Raw genomic sequence first — 21,082 nt, forward strand, 5'->3', positions numbered from 1 at the left:
ATAATACCGGTCGTTAGTTACCCTCGCGCCGGAGAGATTCGCGGCGGCGACGACGCGGTGCCATCTGAAATTTCGTCGGCTCGTTTCCCGACCATTTTACTTGCAGATCCCAACGACTTTTAATGGGACCGACCGTCCTACCTCCCTTTTTTCCCTTACCATTCTTCCACCGATACAATTATCGCAGACGGGGGTCGTTAGTTCGCGAGCTATCGCAGACGAGTCTTTTCTCTTAATTGAACGATATATCGGAGACACCTGTATCCACGATAGATTGGTAATAGAGATGCACAGGTGCCAGGATTGCTGGAGGATTGCCACTGGAGACAATTTATGCGGTGTAATGGTCTCCTCGTGGAACCTTTCCTTAAATATCTCGTTATAATTACGGTAGAATTCTCTTGACTGCAGCAATTTAGTAGCTTGTAAGTAGATAAAAGTTAAATTGGTAGGACATCAGACACGATGATGCAATGTGTAGTTTGTTATAGTCTAACATTTTATATGATTTTATAATAAACTAATAGAATTATCAATTGTTACTAATAAGTAAAATATTATATAGCATATTAGTTTAAATGTATTTATGTAAATGATGTACGATGTGAAGGGATGCGATAATTATTTAGCTTCGCGATGAACTTAGAGAAATTTTGGAGAGAGATCACACTCAAATTTCTAAATGGAATTTTATGTATTGTATTAGATGTAGACAGTGTGTGGAAATTGTCGCAGTGGAAGAAATATTAGATTCAGCAAATTAACTGTATCACTTTTTACACTGTGAAAAACGAGCTGGAAAGTTTCACTATTTGGTTAGCCATCACACCGCTATAAAATGAGGAAACAAAAGTGAATAGTATTTTACAGTAAATTATCATAATAATCGGCGCAATTTCCTCATTTCCTATATTTAAGGAACGAGGTTGGTACGGGTAACCGAACAATCAAAAAAATAAATCGTTTTAACAGTCCCCGACAGTATAATTATAGCGAGGTAAAACGGCAGGGTATCTAAATTTTGCTGTTCGTGATTGTAATGTGATCAATTTATAGTTAAAAGCAACTGTATTTTGTCTACTAGCGTTATCTATGTTCCAAGTATCGAAACCGTTCGTTCTGAAGTATAATTGAAGAATCAATGAAAAATTTGCATGACAGATCCGATTGAATTTCCTGGAAATAATTAATTGATTTAAAACGGAACAGACGGGTTCTTAGAATCCCAGAGATAATGCCACTTTGTACAACCAACAAGGAGAATTATCGGTGTCTCCCGGGCGAAACAAGATTGCAAATGGCATCGCGTCCTCGTGTAAGCTTATTGCGCCGAGGCAAGAGCGAAGTTCTCGAATTGGCCTACTGCAACTTCCTACTTCAGCGCAAAGTGAAACAAAAGACGTGATTAAAGGGCTGGCGCGCCCGAGACAAGGCGAGAAATCAGATGAGTCTCGTCGTTCCGGCCCGCGAGCAACGGAGAAATATCCGATAAATATGTCGGCCGATTCTTTCCCTTCCTGTCTCGGACGCGAAACGAAGGCGGAATAGTGATCCGGGGGAGAAAGAGAGAAGTGGAAAGGTGTAGGTGAGTGAGAAAACTAATACGAAGAAAACGGTGCTCCACGATTTCCTCGATCCGTGACAGAAACAGGCCTAAATAACGTAAACGAGAAACACGGTGGTGGCGGGCACAGTGAAACGGAACAATGCAAATGTCAGTGCTGTGCGGTCATTTCATAGTGAGGAACAATGCTGTGATTGTGCATTTGCGTACATACACGTGGTGGGATTGTGAGCAAGGGCTTTTGTCTCCCTCAAATATTTGCATCGGCCAATTATTTCGGTCGCGTGAATTATAGGGTAGTTGAGCGCGGCGAATAGTTCCCCGTGATTTCGTACGCACGGTCATTTCCATATGCGATATTTCCAGTGACTCTTTGCCGGGGCCACGCCATTACAATAAAACGAAAACGTTCGGGGGGGAATTATTCGCAGCGCGCGACGTCGAATCGACGACACTTTATTCGTTCTCGTACGGGTTGAGAGATCTCTGGGAAACAGCGAGGGGAAAGTGTTCGCGCGGCAGGGATCGGTGCCAAGTGTTCCAGAATCGACTGAACGGAACGGCTAAGAAAAAGGAAAGAAAAAACAGAGGGAAAGGAGAGCGAGCGAAAGACAGAAAGAGAGAGAGAGAGAGAGAGAGAGAGAGAGAGAGAGAGAGAGAGAGGAGAACGAAAACGAACGAACAGAAGGTGTCGGTGCATATATGCGTGTGCTTATTAAGTGAACGAGCCGAGAGTCGGTACTCCAACTTCAACTTCGAGGCGGCGGCTGCTGCTGCTGCTGGTGCTGGTACTCGTACAAAATTCAAGATGAAGTGGTGCTACGCCGAAGCCGAATTTCGCAAAAGTGGCTGGTGCCCTTTCATGCAGAATCCCTTTCTTTCGGAGAGTACCGCGATCATCGGTTCCGGGTCATCGAACTCTGACGACATGTGCGAACTCGCCGAAATATCGATCGATCGATTTACAGCGCTCGACAAAAGAATAAGACACCCGATAGATTTCGTAATTGTTTACGGTTGAATGTAGGGAACATTTACTTTGTATATATCGTATACCATCGTCAGAACGAATATGCAAAATCTTTTGTGCGATACCACTAGATATGTGAGAAAGAAATGTGTACACGAAATGACATTACCTTGTCGAATGTATAAGACACTCGGCTTGTTTTCGAATTATGCTATTCCTGTCAGTAAGCGTTCGATTGCGAATAAATACGAAAGTGAAAACTTGTCCGTTTCTTGCAATGTTAAGTGATTCAGATGAAACAAAAAGTAAGTGATTTGTCGAGGAAAGGCGTTAAATAAGAGCGAGGTTAGCCGAATCGTTCCGCTACGGTCAGAACAGTACAGGGTTTCCCAAAAATGTCTCGCAATCCGGAAATGGGGGTTCCGAAGGTCACTTGAAGTAACTTTTTCCTTAGCGAAAATGTAGTCGGCGGCTTTGTTTACGAGTTATTAACGAAAAACAGAGACCAATGAGAAACGAGCTCGGCTGGCGCGAGGCGGCCCAGCCAACGAGCACACGAAGCCTAGATCTCGCTTCTCATTGGTCACTGTTAATTCGTTAATAATACGTAAACAAAGCCGCGGATTACATTTTCGCTAAGAAAAAAGTTACTTCAGATGACCTTAGGGATCCCCTATTTTCGGATTGCGAGATATTTTTGGGACACCTTGTAGAGTAGTGGAGCCGGTCACTATAAAACGACCAATTAACGTCATATTTATTGAATAAATCATATTAAACTTTTCTACTGTATTATTTCGATTATTTTTGAATAAAGAATAGTTTCTAAACAACAACAATATTTCAAATGTTGTCAGGATTGTCCACGGAATAGAGATAAGTAGACTTTTTACACTTACACGAATTTCACTTGCACAATTTGCTTCAAACAAAATGATAATGATAATAATAATGTATAACGCTCTCTTTGTATTATATTTTCTATAACATTATTGGCAAATCTATTATTATTTGAATCAATAATTTCCTTATCAAAATTAATTTTTTAAACATTTTGTTAAAGAAATGAGCTATTACAGATAACTGCAAATAAACTTTTTAAGAGCAATAAAGCTACGTGCAGATCGTATTGATGCTGGAGATTACATTTTTCAGCATGACAATGCTGCAATTAATTCTCATGTTTTGTATAGAAAAAAATTGTTGCACGAATATATACATTTTTCAGCATAACAATGCTGCAATTAATACTGACAAATCTGATGTTTCGCATAGAGAAAAATTGTTGCACAGATTTTCACATTTTCCAACATGACAATGCCGCAATTCATACTGAAAATCTGATGGTTTTAATAAAAAAAGATTGTTGCACAAGTTTTGAACAAGTTAATCGGGACGGTTTAAATTAAAAATGAATAAAGAGAAATGTATAGAATGGTATGAAAAATATAGCCAAACTTTCATCGACAGTGTTATACTTTCGTCCAGGCAACGTCAGTTCAGTCTTACATTTCTTTCTGTAACTTTCTATTTGTATAACACAAAAGCTTAAGATTTTGTATACTCGATACTTTTGTATACTCGCACTAAAGATATTATGCGATATATACAATGTATAAATCCTACTAAAATTAAGCTACGGAATATGTGGAATGTCTTATACCTTTGCCGACACTGTAAAACGATTCGGTAACTGCACTCGCTTAACTTCTTCAATATGACGGTAGAGATACGTTCACTATAGTTTGCTATGGTCAACGCCAACGATGAAGAAGCTAAGAGATAACTCGCAAGGATCGCGGTACCTCCTCGAACAGGAAGATCGGGACTGGTGCGATTTGATAGTCGGTGCGCCTGCGAAATACACAACTATACATAGACACAGTATACATATATACGGTGATCGTGATGAATAAACGCTATCATATACATATTGTGCGGTGCTGAAGTGCTTTGGGTGCGTCGCGTTGCTGGCTGGGCGGCTGCGGCTGCGTTTTCGCGCGGATCGTCTCGATTATTGAATATCTAGAGCTGCGTTTCTCTGTTCTATAATACTGCGGGACCGTGACGGCCGTGTGTCTATGTGCGTGTGAAGTATTCCGGTGCCGGTGATGTACGAGCGCGAGAATTTGTATTGCCGAACGTTTCCCTCTTGTGTAAATGCAACGAATGATTTATTCGTGTTAGCACAGGAACGGTGCGAACAGTGATTGTTCGAAACGTGTACGGGAGAGAAATAAAGATAAAACCGATTCGTCGTTTTCTGAGTAATCAAGAGATGGAATTATATACTCGATGGAATTCGCAGCCCTAGGTAGATTGAGACTGTCGTGCTACTTGAAATACGCGCGGCGGTGGCTGCGGCTGCACGGCTGGCTGTTACGCGTGATTACACAGTGATAACGCTAACAATATAGAATAGAAATGTGCACAGAGTCGGCCACCGCAAACAGACTGGTCGGACTGCGTCGCTAAAAATGCGAAATGAGCTTTGAAAATAGGTTTCGTTCGTTATTCAAGACTTTTGAGAGAACGTTACAGGGTGTGCAAAATTAATTGTTATAATTTCTTTGTTTTTTTTTTTTTAATATAATGCATCGGCTTCATTCTCTTTGGGATTAAATCTTTCGTAAAAAGAGCGAGGATGAGCCAAAAATTATTAGCTGTGCAGAAAAGTACATTCAGATTTAGATTTACAAAATATTTGTCATATTCGATTTGGAAATAGTTCTCACTTTTAAGAATGATAAGTTTTATCAGTTTGTCAACTCTCTCTCTGCTGTGATAAAAAATCTTTAAGATTTTTTTTTATATGGAACAGCCTATTAATTTTGTATCATCATAACAGATATTATTGAAGTGAATAACATTTACTCAAATTACAGAAAGTTAATAATCTCTTCCGTTTAAAATGACGTTAGTGGTCTCCTTTTCGCCCATAGCAGTTGCTCTAAGTAAATTCGTTGCACGTTAATAGATTAACCCCTTGCATCATTAGAAAGATGAAGTCGATGTCTTCATTATATTGGACAGAAAAACAAGTGAAATACGATAATTTTCTTTAGCGTTTAATATACTGCGAATTTTTATGGGAAATGAAAATCATTTACGTTTACTGCAACACAGAATCTACGTAGACATTTATTTCTTTTCTTAATTATTTTATTAAGTTGATAATGCAGTTGATAATCCCTAAATCCTTCAAATGTTTTTAGTATCTTTCATCTGATCTACTCATTTTTGCCATGAGCATATAAAATTAGCAATTTAAATTATTGGAATCAGAACTAGAAGAAATATTTCTATTTCATTTCGATTTTGGTTAGTTTAAAAGCTTTTTGTCGCAACTCAAAAATTACAGATGGTAATATGTTGAAGAAGCCTCTAATCTATTTTCCGATGTGATCGTCGAATAATCTACTTCCTTGTATAAATAAATAAACAACTAAACATTAAAAAGTCTGTGGTAACACTCGATAGTATTGGCAGCATTGGTTTAGTAACTTTGTAAATATTGGTTTTCGGTCGGTTTTCAAAGCTTGATTTCAATGAACGTTGAATAAGTTAAAGGGAATCATACAATTCGAGGGAAAATATGTTAACAATAAAAATATATAGCACAGCTATTCTGTGCTAAGTGGAACACTAAACATACAGATATGTTTATACTTTCTTTTGAAATTTCCATGATTTGAGAAACCGACTAAAAATTGAATTGAACGCGACTCGACAAAATAATGCTTGAAAATAATCTGCGAAAAAATATGTTCGCGAAATGATCTTCTGAAAATTTTACTTAAATAATGAAAATTGAAATATACAAAGAAATTATTGCACAAAGCACAATATTGTGTCGTAATGAAATATCGAGTTTGTACAGTAAAATTTTCAATTGTAATAGAAATGTTATAACGAAGTAATATTTATATTTAAACCGCCGAACATTCTATAAAACATTTCTGCGGATAAGCTATATATAACTAAAAATCGAATAAAATTCTATTTCCCCAGCCACGAGCATCAGCGAAACGAAGGCCGCTGACAGTTTATTGAATTTCACGGAATTTTGTATTTTCCAAGTTGCATATAATTTTCGTATCCCATAAATACGTGAAAATCCATAGCCTATACATGGATCTGCACACACACGCGATACACTTTTATTTCGCATTTCCAACGTTATGTAGGACAGTCGATCGTTTGTTTTTGCATAAACCGCTCGGTATACAGCAAATATATCGAGAATATCTAGAAAAAGGTGCGCTGCCAGGTGCAATAACGAAACGTAACAGAAAGGTGATGAAGAAATTGCGTTTGAAGAGCGTAACGAGTGCCTGGCTTGACTTACAGGTGTGGTTATCGATACCGATTCCGATAAATATCGATAACATTCATATGTTGCCGATAATACGACATATCGATAATATCGTTAAGATGAACGGAAGCTCCGAAGTTTAGGTGATCAAAGTAAAGTAAGGTACGGTGAATTTATTATTCGATCAAATGTTTTTATATCGATTTATACCGATATACAGCATATTTGTTGGCTCTAATCTGTTTCCTTTATAAATTTCATTTTCGTTCACGTCACATGATTCAGCTAAAGATTCATAAAATAAGCGAGATCTGTAATAGGAATAAGATCTCTTGCCTCTCTCTCAAACATCCTGGGACCCAATTCCAGGATCCAGCTTAATTTATTTGTTTATTGAGCTCTTCACAAAACAATTTCGGTTGATTAAATAGATTACATATGCAACGTGTCCCAAAAATGTTGAAAGATCATGAAAAGAACGATTTTTGAAATGAAATAAAGTCACTTTTTTGACTTTGTCATCGATTTATTAACACAAAACGCGGATCAATCAGACAGCCGATAGAGCTGGCGCTCCGTCCTCGCGAAAGCAAGTGCGACGCTATAGGGTGTTTCAAAATTATGGTATTTCCGGGAAATAAGGGGCTCCTGAGGTCATTTGAAGTAACTTTTTCCTTGGCGAAAATGCGATCCGCGGCTTTGTTTACGAGTTATTAACGAAAAACAGTGGCCAATGAGAGACAAGCTCGCCTAGCGCTAAGCAGCCGAGCCAATCAGGGGAACTGGGCTTCCGTCGCTCGTTGACTCGGCTGCCATGCGCTTGCTGACTTCGCCTCTCATTGGTCACTATATTTCATTAATAACTCGGAAACGAAGTCGCGGATTGCAATTTTGCTAAGAAAAAAGTTACTTCAAATGATCTCAGGAACCTCTCACTTTCCGAAAGTACCATAATTTTGGGACATCCTGTATATTAGCTGGGTCGAGAAACGCCAACTGTATTCTGATCGGTCTGCATTTTTAACGCATAATTCGTTAACAAAATGGTGAAGAGCTTTTCAAGGGCTTGCAACATTTTCGGGATACCTGTTTTTACGATTATAATTTAGAATTTACAATTTTCAATAAAGATTGCGATAAAGCTACACAATCAGTGTCACTATTAGACTTGACGATGTATCAACGGGATGAATGCCACACTAATTTTTCATGGTTGCCCGCTTGGGTAACACGAGTGTCTCATTACGCGTTATATATTACGATGAAATATTATTTACAAAAGACAAGCTAAAGTGTGTAATCATTAGACTGCGGATTTTTATGCAAAACAAAGATTGTTTTAAGTTAATTGCAAGAAACGTAAGTTCGATAAAAATATTTTTCCTCGTTTCGTCATTTTACTAAGGTCTACGTAATAGAAAGACAATGTCATATTCTTTCAATGTTTCTACAGTCTTATATTTGATGTAGTCATTTTTTCAAAAATGCATAAAATCCGCGATCTAGTAATCATGCACGAGACATTTATCTGACTGGAGGTCTTCGCAACGATGATAACATTGAACAATTTAGAAGCATTGGAATTTACTCGAATTATGTGTTTCTAGCAATCTTGGCACAGCCGGTCACCGTCGACCTTCGCGGCATCCGACGTATTAATGATATTATCGATATATCGTTAATAAGATATCGATGAAATATCGATAATCGATAGCCACGTCTTCAGTTTGACCAACTATCAACCGTTTAATTGGTGTACCATAACAAAAGAAGAGGAAAAGAAATCGACAAAAATGAACAGACGAACAAGAAGAACATGAGAAGAACCGGCAGCTCGGTTATTTATTCGGTCTACTTTACCACGAACGATCAATTCGGCCGTCCAGAGGACCTCGGCCACGGAATTGCGCGCCAGGCAAGTATAGTTGCCGGTGTGCGCGGCGCTCACGCGCTCGATAACTATGGTACTGGAATGGGCGTCAATGTTGGTAACGCGTAGCCCGGCGGGTGTCTGCGTGTGTCTGTGACCGGTTAGCCCGGAGTTGCCAAATCCTGGCGATCCGGTCCCGGCGATCGGCTCGCCGTCCTTGGACCAGACGATCGTGAACGGCGGATCGCCCTTCTCGACCATGCATGTTACCTGAGCACGTACGCCCTCCGCGAGGTCCTTGTTAAAGCTAAAGGGAGCTATCGTGGGTGGAACTGCACAAAAAAAGATATTCAAGCGGTGAGAATGTGATGCCGGTGTGGGTGTCGGTGTAAGTGTCGCGCGATTACGCGTCTCGCACCAAAGTGCGGCGCACTCGTCCCTTGCTCGCCGACTCTTCGGCTGATGATGGTCCCTGTTGAGAAGCAGTCTTGCTGAATGATCGTCCAGGCTGTGTTGCAGCGCGCTGGCGGTTATCCGTTCGACGTGCAACTGGGGGAGGGTAATTCTTATTTGTTTTCGCAATTTGAGAACTCTTGGCCAGCTGGATAAGCAGATGGACGTCGCCAAATATGAAATAGTTGTCAAACATATCAGTCGAGTAAATGCTAAAAGCGTGGCAATAGTGTTCCGATGAAATTTTCCGTTCTGATGAAACTTTCCTACCCGTTAATTTTGGCCTTTTATTGCTAATAGATCTGTTTATGATATCAGTACTTTATAAAAACACGTGCGTCTTTTTTTAAAACTAAAATACTATGTTTTTAACTCTGTGAAATTTCAATTGTGAACGATAAGTAGTGGTGCAATTATGGAATATTCCAGATTTGAAGTACACTCTTTTCTTACGCTTCATTTATTATTAGGATGTCCTTTTCCAATGCGACGAAGCATCAGCAAAATCTATTGGTCGGGGCAAAGGTAGTGGAAGCCATAAAACTGGCTAGCCATAAAACTATTTATTATTTAAATTCATTTAGAATACGTTATTATAAACAAAGAATATAATTGAGAAAAGAGAAAATTTTTGTTGTGTTTCTTACGAAAGTAAAAATAAGAAAAATTGAAAGTAAGTGTTTAATTGCGTATTAAAGGTAACATCATAAACACAGTGCTGAAGTAAATAAATAAACAACATTTTGTTTGGTTTTTATGAAACTAAAAAATTTCTTATTTAGCGAATTTTACGACTTTTTGAAGTTATTTCAATATTGAATATTGTTCGTAATGCTAGAAATTTGAAACTTTTGTTCATTGAATGACCACAGAAATATTTTATTTGTTTATAAGTGATGTGTAAGAATGACATGCGAGAAGTAAAATGGTATTCCATATTTGGCGACTTTCCGCAACATTTTTATGATTGACTCTACTGTGGTATTATATTTGATATGTGTGTGTTGATGTTGCTGATTGAGTAATCTGAAGAACTGATTTTGTATCCATTCAGGAAATGGACAATAAAATGCAATAATTGCATAATAATTTACAATCTGCAGGGAACAAGACACAAATAAGGAGGCACTCATTCTATCTTTTCATGCAGAGAGCTTTAAAATGGTCATAAATAGACAATCAAATGTAGTACATTCGCAATTCGTTCTTACAATATCCACAAAATTATTTTTAATTTTTGTTTATCTTAATGTCTCGTAATACTTTTCGGTCTCATATTGTTCCCATTTAAGTATCTGATATTTTTACCAACTAATCATTTTATTTTCTTTTATCATTATATTGTAATCAAAAATCAGATAATATACTTGTCACGATTTTAGTCGTCATAGTACATAATGCATAACTATTATCAAAACTTTAAATAGGAACCTCTTACATGTTTATTAACTTCAGCTGTCTGAAAGAGAGAGAGATCATCTACTTGTTCTCCTTGCACCATAAGAATCAAGACTTGAAAACTTTGAAAAATATTATCGAACGAACAACGAATGTCTATCGATCAAGTAAATTGACTTTAAACGTGGAAGTATTTCTGATTAAACATGTCATTTAAACGAGCTATTTTCCACTCTCGCGCGCCGAATGTTCAGAGCGAAATAGTGAACGCTACGGCATGGCAGTGCCACGAACGGCGGCGACGCGACATAGGAGTTTAAACTCGTATGAATTAGACTACTCAATGATTAAAACGGTAATCCAACAAATGCAGGAGCCAGCTGCTGTCTTCATGCACAAGACTGAGGAACCTGTAATTTTGATTAAGCTCAGAAGTACCGCCCCACATCAGCTGCACGACAAACGTCGCATATTACTTTGTACCTACGAGGTGTACGCAGCCCGACAAGATTTTATAAGAACGAAAACAACGAATTGAATCGTACGGTTAATCCGCAGCCTTGTTAGAGCGTAAACTGTAGCGAAGTGATTAAACGTGCTACGTCAGAAACGAGAGATAATTTGTATTTTTCGTATGAACCTGGCGAACGTGACGCGCTAATAATATCGCGTTCGAACGATGGCAGGCTGGGCGGGTGGTGCGATGCAAGGTATGGTAGCTCGACGTCAGCAGCATTTCGTTCTTTGAAGGATTAGTTCGCACCAAGTGCATTAACTTTATTGTAACGTACGTATTGGCTCATATCGCTTGATGGTATTAGCTGGAAGTAGTCTTCGCATTACGGTGCCCGTAATGGACAGCAGTTAAGCCTAAAGCGATAGCATCAGCGCTGCTTATCAACTCGACCGTGCGTCATTACGCGTACGCCATTATTCGAACAGGATCGTATTAACATTGACGAACTCACGGTGGCCGCTGGGTGCGGTTATCGCCGCGAACAAATGCTGGTCCTGGTAATAGAATGGGGCGCCTATTTACGATAGCTAATCTTATTAAAAGGGTTAATGTTATTGATGTTATTAAATTTTCATAGATATCGCAGGTTCAACGACTGATATGGTGTGCGTGGATGTTCGTCTCTGGCTGTGCGCGTGTGCGTGCGTGTGTGCGTATGCTCCTACATAATGAGGTCGATTTGCCCACTCTTTATTCCGCTCGTGTTACCGAATAATATATGCAAATTATCTTATGATTTAATTCCATTTAAGTGGATTTCATTTCGTTTGAGCAGCTCACAGAAATACGTGCTCTATTTAAACTCGAATTCTCTTTTTACGCGTTCTTCGTGCCGTTTTTTAGCGGAAGAACCTCTAATAGAAGGAATGAAATTTGAACTGAACCGGTTCAACTAAAATAGTGTTCTTGGAGCAAGAATAAATAAGGCACGCACTTCTATCGGTTCACACTTGCACTCAGCAGTACCCAATTGATTGCAAACAATACTGTTTTTAAACAGTTTAAAGAAGAAAGAGATAGAAGATATCGTTTCTCTTTAAATGTCAAGCTCCTCGCTGAAAAGGCGGAGATGCATTATTCGAAGGACAAAGAATTGTAATACGGCTGAGCGACAGTGCACGTCACACTTTCAACTTGTACAGCACATGTCCGCATATTTCCTGTTTCCACGCCACACAGTATAATATTGCGATAATCCAGGAGGATTTAATTCTCAATGACTATTTCTTTGTTTCTTCATTATGTATTTGATTATAATTAAAATGGCGATTTATAATCATTTTTGACATGACTTCGTAATTTTAACTAAAACATATTATTATTATTATTATTATTATTATTATTATATACTATTTTGTATTTATTTAAAATATATTATGTATACGTTTGTAACCACGAACAAGAAAAAACTGCTCAGATCAACGATAGGTTAATTTGAACTTAAATAATAGGACCTTTCAATTCGAAAATAGATGCAAACTTGTTTCAATTTTCTACGAAATAACGAGGGAACATAACCCCCATTTGTGTAATCCAGTACGTCTCTCTAGCCTTTCATTAGCAACTTTAACATTAATTATCTCAAAAACTATAAGCCATCTGCCTCCAAAATCGGGTATCATTGGATTCAGCTTTACAAGTTCTATCACTGTACCTAATCTCATCAAAAGGCGAGCGTCAACTCTGGGGACCTTCCCTTATAAGACTTCATTTTAGATGCTTAGTGAAGAGCGAAGATCGTGTTTGCCCGTATAGTGAAGTTTTAGTCTTCAGAATATTGATGTATAATTAAAAGTTCTTCGACTTTGTGCGATTATATTTTGCAAACTATCGTATACTCTGTGTAGAAAATTTCTCAATAAATGCTATTAAAAAGACAGCTTAAAGAGCTGGAACAATTATCAAAATGCATATACAATAACAATGTTCTCAAATTGTTCGCAAATGTTCTCGCTACGAAACAGTGTCAGTAACCATTCGCTTTCAGAGAGTTCGTTTCAAACTTTAATTTATCTTTTATCCCCGATTATAATATAATATTAAGAATAATACTTATTCTGGATCACCGAGATGTTGCTTTCAAATTGAGGCAAACTTGGTAATTTTCTAAATACATACAATTTTGCAATTAGATCCTCCTCGGTTGTCGAAACATCGCACGGTGCGCCGTCGAGAATTTCAGAAGAGCAGACGTATTTGTATCAGAATTAAACAAAAACTGTTTCGTATGAAAAGAATTATCGCAGGCGGTTACATGTTTTTCTCGAACGTAGCACGAAGGATAAATGGCTTCGGTTATTATCAGACGTTCTGCGTACAAATGTGTGCCCCGTATAAATGTGTATCCGTATATTACACGGGGCAAAGTTCTATCGACGTACAAACGAAATTGTTCGCTCTATCGAACTTTTTTTCGACCGCAGACACGAATCTTCCGCTGTGCCGGCAGGGCTCGTCGCAGCATGAAAACCGGACGTAATACCGGGGAACGACAATAATAACTCGCCTCGTTGGCCTCGGCGAGAGATACACACGGAGGCTGGGTATTTAATGCCCCGAAGGTATTAGAACAGAACCGTGGCGGTTGTTTGAGAATAATTGAGAAACCGTACGAAGGGTGGCAGATAGCAGCGGCGGCGCGGCGTACGAGTAATGCCGAAACAGGCGGCATCTGTGAGCACGCGTTCGTGTGCGCGATTATTAACATATCGGATACGAAGTAAAGCTGCGACACCGAACCATGGAAGAAATGGCACAGATGATCTAGAATTTCAAAGTATGTACCGAGTATGCACAGGCTGTTCTACCCTACGCGATTACTTTGAAAGTCAATGCGAATCGGTAATCTGTAACATGGTTACAGGATGTCAGAGATAAAGTCGTTGGCTAGTGTTTTTTATCAAAGCCGTTGATAAAATTTGACGGACGGACAGAAGGAATTGGTATCAATGAGATTTAATCCAATTTTCATTCATTATTACTATGACTTCAGATTTTATGTATTTCGTATCCAGTTACGAGGGAAAAGGTCCCCAGGGATGATGCTCACTTTTTGATGAGATTTGGTACAGTGATAGAGCTTGTAAAGCTGAATCCGTTTTTTGGGGCAGACGGCTTATAATATTTGATATAATTGATGTTAAAGTTGTTAATAAAAGGCCAGAGAGACGCACTGGATCTCGCAGCGAGGCATCGCGCGGCAGGAAGTGGGGGATGCCTCGCTGCGTAATCCAGTGCGTCTTTCTGGCCTTTTATTAGCAACTTTAACATTAATTATTTCAAAACCTATAAACCGTCTGCCCCTAAAACCGGATATCATTGGATTCAGCATTACAAGCTCTCAGCATTACAATCCTAGGAACCTCGCCTTGTTAGTTCTTAATTTATTTCGTTCCACTCGGCATAATGAAAATTTTTTACTAAGCAGTTTATGTATTATGGAGATGTGGAATAAATCAAAATTGCATTAATAACAATAATGTAAATTCGCTAAGATCTCATTGATATACAGGGTGTTTTAAAAAGCATTCAATATTTATATGGTATATAGAACACACTATACTGAGTAAAAAGGTCTTAGTAAACATAGGTCGAAGGGTTAACCGTTTCTAAGATATAAATATTTCTGTTTGTTAATATCTTAGAACGTCCTCATTCAATTGCCGATAGTGGATTTCATTGAGAATCAGTCAGTTGTGAATTGACGATTGTTGACCTCATTAGTATTACACAGTTACATCAATATTACACATTTATTATCATTCATGATGCTAGCAAACAGAAATGTTTATATCTCAGAAACGGTTGATCTTTCACCTCTATGTTTATTAAGGTTTTTTTACTGAGTACTATACCATGTAAATATTGTCCATATAAATTGTCTAATTGTATATTACACTGTTTATGAAAAGATATATTTTCCTTCAGAGATTTCTTAGATTCCTTCAACAGCTGTGAAATAATTTAAGAATTAAGAATTTAAGAATCGTATTAATATTTTCAAAAAGGAGAGAAAAACATGCTTTTTAATTTCGAATAGTTTCGCAATTTTCAAGTCATTCTAGATCATCATGTACTTTGACACATGTTTCTTGCAATATTTTCACATATCACATTGTCAGTTTCATTACCAGTTTTCTGTTTATAATCAATAAATGCTAAATGTTTTGAAATATTTCCGTAGAAATTCTCCAGTCTCGTACACTTTCCAGGAAATTGCAGTATTTAAATTTCCGGAGTTAAATTGATTCAAAGTAGACTTTTAATTAAGGACACGCGGAAAATATTAATATTAAATCAGGTCATATTTTTCTATCGTGGAAAATATAATTAAAAATGACGGAAACAAAGGATTCTCAAATTGTCCTGAGCAGTGTACGAAAATGAACTTGTCGCCGTTACGAACGCTTTACACTCGACGCTATTTTGAAGCTAGAATCAACCATTTTGCACTTTCCATTTTTTAGTAATTTATCATATGCAAAGAAATTCAATAATGTGGAAATTATGGTGTGATAATTTTTAATGGTGCCTCAGAGTGGCCTTTCAAGCGCAAAGGGTTAACGCATTAATTGTCGAACCAGCAATCAAACAGATTCCTTCAAATCCAAGCTACCAGTTTAGTACAAAATGTAAAATCCTGAAACTTATTACTCCGATTAGTGTTTCAAATCTTTGAAATCTCACAGGTCCTAAGTAAATATGGCACACCTAATGTACCAGCATAAAAATTAATTCTTAAACGTAAACAAATACAGTTAACACTACACCTACCGAGTACTAAATCTGACTGGCGTGTATGTGTTCATAAGAATGACAAGACTGAATTTAATTAGACTCTCGCTATTTTATTATAACGTATGAAATAGTCTTTATAATTTCAACAATTTTATAAGCAGAAGTGTACGGTAGGTTTAGCGTTAAATAAACTGCGGAGCATAGCTGCAGGAAGAGTGACATTTATACGCCGATTTATACAAGTGATTTCTCAATGAAGCATGAATTAAATCCATCTGGATTATTGATGTTGAAATGCTCTCTTTTCATCGGAAAAAATAATCCAGAAAGCGACATTAAATGGAAAACGATTTTATCGATACCTGTAATAAATTTACATAATCTCAATTTTTATTTATGTTTTCGCAGGCATATTATAGTCCGAGTGTTTCATAAAGTTTTAAAAGTGTAGGTGGAGGCATCGGTTTTTTTTTCTTTTAATGTTAGAAATGGATTTACGAGCACGTTGAACAGTCCAGCGAAAAACAACAAGTACGCATTCGTTTAAAATTCTTTGACGACTTTTTAAAGTATTACGTGCAGCTTATCTTTCTGTATGCGGGGTATACCTTCTTTTTCTGTCCTCCATTCCTCGTTTTTTTGTCGACAAGACACAATTTCAGGAACTCTCGTATTATATTCTGTATACACATGTGAAAATTGCAACTTGTTCTTTTTCACTGAAGTAACAAGCGCGTGACGTTACATACATTAACAAAAAGATCGTTCTTTTCTGGTGATATAGTTTTCCACCGAAATATTCTTGGCTTTCATTTTGATATAAATATATACAAACAACTTTAATATTCTTGATATCGTAAGTTCGTTAGTTTCCATGCTTCTTTCTTGAATTATTACTATTTCAGCGTTTACAAATTTTAAAAACGTGAGTGTTGTTATAGTTATGCTCCGCAATAACCGTCCATCCAAATCAGAACTGGGTAAAATACTATTTTAAATTGTAGATAGTAAATAAATATTTTATTTTACATCATGCATATATATATATCAAAACAAATCATTTTATTTTATGTTTCTTGTTTTAGATTATCAAAATAATATATCTTAGTATTTTATACTTTAGTTAGAGATTGTCAAAATAACATATTCTATTTAATGTTCCAGATTATCATGATAAACTATTTTACGTTTCAGATTATCAGATTATCAAAATAAAATATTTCATCTACCATTTAATTTCTTATTCGAAATACTGTCTCATTTCAGACGTATTTGAAATGTTTTTTCGACAAATGTAACCCAGCTCTGATCGCAACACGAGTAAAAGTTCGGGACCTGAAAGGATTCAAACCGCCGGGCGTACGCGTTCGAGAAGAAAAAGATCGAGACGCATAGAGTTGCAGGGATGCACCGACGACGCACGCATGCACGCCCCGATGCGTGTAACCGGGGATTGCTGTTTCGGCTCGCCGCTTGTCACGGCACAACACGTTAAAATCGCCCTTAGGCGGTTCGTTCCGCAGGTTCGCCGGGGGCTTGCGGGCAAGAGTTTCGTTCGTTCCGCTTGCACTGATTTGTTCGTCTCGAAAGAGGGGCCGTGGTTGGTTTTTAATGCCGACCGGCTCGTCGCGCGACAGAAACGAAAAGCGGGGAAAAAGTTCTGGCTGCCGGCGAAACGACGGCGGAGAGAGCGAGGAAGAGGATGATCGACGCGTGCTCATGCTCTCTCGTTCTCGCGGGCGCTCGTATGCAAACGAGCGCGGAAAGAGCGACGCCTGAGAGGGGAAAAAAGAAAAATAGAAAAAAAGGAGCATCCGTGAGGCGGGATCCTTGCCCGAGGATGAACACCGGCGACGATTGATCTTGCGTGCTTTATACAGGGAGTTTCAAACTGTCGAAAGGTCCTCCACGCGTGCCGATTAATATCGGCGATCCTCGGTACGATCTCTGCTTCGTTTTTCCTGTCCGTTTCACGGTCGTACTCGCGATTCTTCGGCTCGCGGCGCGCGGATTTATTCGATTAAGAACTAAAACACACTATCGTGCTATTTCTGATCTGGTCTCGGACCGGTCAAAGACCGGTAAAATCCTGTCATGTTCACGTTTCCGTGCCAGTATCATGCCGTTCTCGGTGCGATCAAATACAGTGGGGGGAGAGGCATTTAAATGGCCTGAATATGTCCGTTATTGTTAATCGCATGAAAAAGTTCCAGCGGATAAAGTTGCACTCTCTCAAGGGATTTAACTATTGATGGAAAACGTTTTTGCTCCGGACCATTTTTTGTAACAAGCTTTCAAGATCACCGATTCTTTTTTTTTGAAACCATAGTATTTTTTGCTTATATTCTTATGACGGATCAAATTACAAATTCATCCACTTGAAAAATGTACTGCAAATCACATAGAAACAAGTGTTCTTGTGGTATCGCGTGAGCCCTATTGTTCATAAAGCATTCGACGTATCTTTGAAACATAGCATATAAAGAATCTCATGGAAAGAAACACACTTTATATAAAATACTAAATTGTATGCACAGAAAACCGTTTCCTCAAAAACAGTTTCGCTGTCTTTCGTATTGCAATCTGGTTCAACACACAATCTGCACACCAAAGAGATTCGTGTGTAGATACTTTTTAATTTTAGTCTTCGTGTAGGTGAATTAAAATTTACACTTTATTGTACAATTTAAAATGTATACTTTTAAGCCGGCGGGAAGCGCTCGGTAAAAATTTACCGCAGAAATAACCAAATAAAATTACGATTTTTGAAAGAGGTTTAATAAAGATTTTAAGATTTATGCATTTTGAAACACTGCACCATCATATCAAAATAATATAGTTAAACAGAAATATTCCGTTTAATATGTTTGTAATATTTTGAATGCAGGTATTTTTGATCCGGTAGCGGGAAACTGTGTTGCAAAATGGGGTGCACCCCTCCCGCCGAGTTAAACGAATATCACAATAAAATAAATTTTTCAGTAACAGCTACATATGTCATACAAAGTAATAAACGATATAAAAAAATTGTATATTGTGCAAAGTCTTTTTGCATTACTGCAAAAATGATCGCAGCTGGACTGTCGCTGGAACGAAAGGTTTGGAATATTACACTGTCCGTCACGATTTTTGAGTTCCTATAGCCACTACGAAATTCTTGTAGAGCTTCACTCCCTGAACAAGAATCCGAAAACCGAATTGCTCCATCACCCTCAGTTTTTTAAATGAACGAACTTTTGTAAAAACCCAAAATTTTCGACAAAAATGAGGTATTGCATGAAAAGTACAAACGGAAGAAAGTTCTAATCGGTGTTAAAAGATAGAGGAGAGTTTCCCGAATATAGTGGCATTCAATTTATTAATTGTTTCTGGTCCTAAATAGCAATAAATTGATGTCAAAGTTTAAAAAAGTGTCGACGTGAGCAGTTTCTCCGCAATATTTTTGTATTTTTACGAAAAGTTTTTTGTTCAGCACGTAAACTCTACCCAGGATCGGATTCTGTAGACATTTCTGAAGAAGAAACAGCCCGGTAAAAGTGTCGGTACGTTATACATTTCGAGTAGATCGAGAAAATGTTCGACGGCAACATGTACACGACGTTTTGCCGCCATGAGGTTCGCTGCTCGCTTCTCTCTGTCCGACAGGGTCGAAGCTACGCGTAATAAACACCGATGGAGGGATCCAATGGGGCACCCACTTTTCGTAAATAATATTTGAATGTTTTCTAGTACTTCAATGTTCTGTTTTCTTTTTTTACATATTTCCATGGATAATAATCACCAAACTGGGATATATTTCACAAAAAAAATCACACCAGAGTATTTGGAGTTGGTAACGAAAGTATTCTAACACTAGTATAATTTTGACTTCTACGCCATATAATTAAATAAATATTTAAATATATATTTAACGATATGTTTCAAGATTAATGATTATTTATTCAAGATCGTATTATCGTTAGAATATAAATGATAACTGTATACATGATATACTTGTAATTCGAACAAATTCAGAATAAAATGAATATTTTTTGTTCATTATTTTTCTTTTATTATTTCTCCATTTTTAATTTATGATTCACAGTTTGATGATTATTATCCATAAAAATATGTAAAAGAAGACAGACATTGAAGTACTAAAAAAAATGGCACGTCCCACACGCTAAGTGGGTGCCCCATTCGATCCCTCCATCGGTGTTGATTACCTATACCTTCGGCCCTACCGGACAGAGAGAAGTGAGCAGCGAAGCATATGGCGGCAAAACATCGTGTACATGTTGCCGACGAACATTTTCTCGACCTACTCAAAATGTACATCGTTCTGATACTTCTATCGGGCAGTTTCTTCTTCAGAAATGTCTACAGAATCCGATCCTGGGTAGAGTTTACGTGCTGAACAAAAAACTTTTTGTAAAAATACAAAAATATTGCATAGAAACTGTGCACGTCGACACTTTTTTAAACTTTGACATGAATTTATTGCTATTCAGGACCAAAAACAATTAATAAATTGCATGCCACTATATTCAGGAAACACTCCTCTATCTTTTAACACCGATTAGAACTTTCTAAAGTTTGTACTTTTCATGCAATACCTCATTTTAGTCGAAAATTTTGGGTTTTTACAAAAGTTCGTTCATTTAAAAAACTGAGGGTGATGGAGCAATTCGGTTTTCGGATTCTTGTTCAGGGAGTGAAGATCTACAAGAATTTCATAGTGGCTACAGGAACCCAGAAAAAAAGTTTGATTTTGTCGGACAGTGTTATCCAACGCCGTACTAGTCCCATCTCGCTTCGGTGGAATATTTTTCGACCGGAGTCGGACCATGACTGACACGGAACTGGAACGACACGTCTGATATGATCACCGTGATACAAATCGATAGGGTGTCTTGGTTCTTGTTCGATTAAGAGCAGACCGCTGGCCGAGATAGTGAATACACTGTGAAATCGTGTGTTCAGAGCATTTGTTTGGCAGTTCTGGCCGGAATAGGGTCCTGGCCCCAAAGAAAATTGCTCGACCGAGCAATCTTGGTACATTGGGAATGAAAGATAGTCGTGGTAGAGAGTGGTAGTCGTAAAGAAAACTCGTGGGGGTGAGTCGAGTGAATGATTCAGGTGGTTGAGGGATTATTCCAATCCCCGATACCGGAGAACGTTTCTCGATTGCGTTTCGCGTGCCGTGGGAACTTCGCGTTCGAATGTGATTTCCACGGTACGATTTTAACGATGACGGTGGCCTTTCGAGATTCATGGGT

The 21,082-nt window shown here is 38.0% G+C and overlaps 1 protein-coding gene across 4 annotated transcripts in view; it reads right to left on the reverse strand.

The window, feature by feature from the left end:
* Window positions 1–21,082, reverse strand: part of LOC117227247 (cell adhesion molecule Dscam2) — a 424,317-nt gene that overhangs the window by 42,058 nt on the left and 361,177 nt on the right. For 3 of the 4 annotated variants that reach the window (XM_033482337.2, XM_033482339.2, XM_033482336.2), the window contains exon 11: window positions 8,710–9,051. The exons of the other annotated variant lie outside the window; for it this stretch is intronic. In XM_033482337.2, the coding sequence (XP_033338228.2) occupies window positions 8,710–9,051 (342 nt within the window). The remainder of the gene's footprint in view (window positions 1–8,709; window positions 9,052–21,082) is intronic. 4 annotated transcript variants of the gene reach the window in all.

Source organism: Megalopta genalis, chromosome 3 (genome assembly GCF_051020955.1).
Source record: "Megalopta genalis isolate 19385.01 chromosome 3, iyMegGena1_principal, whole genome shotgun sequence".
Lineage (NCBI taxonomy): Eukaryota > Metazoa > Arthropoda > Insecta > Hymenoptera > Halictidae > Megalopta > Megalopta genalis.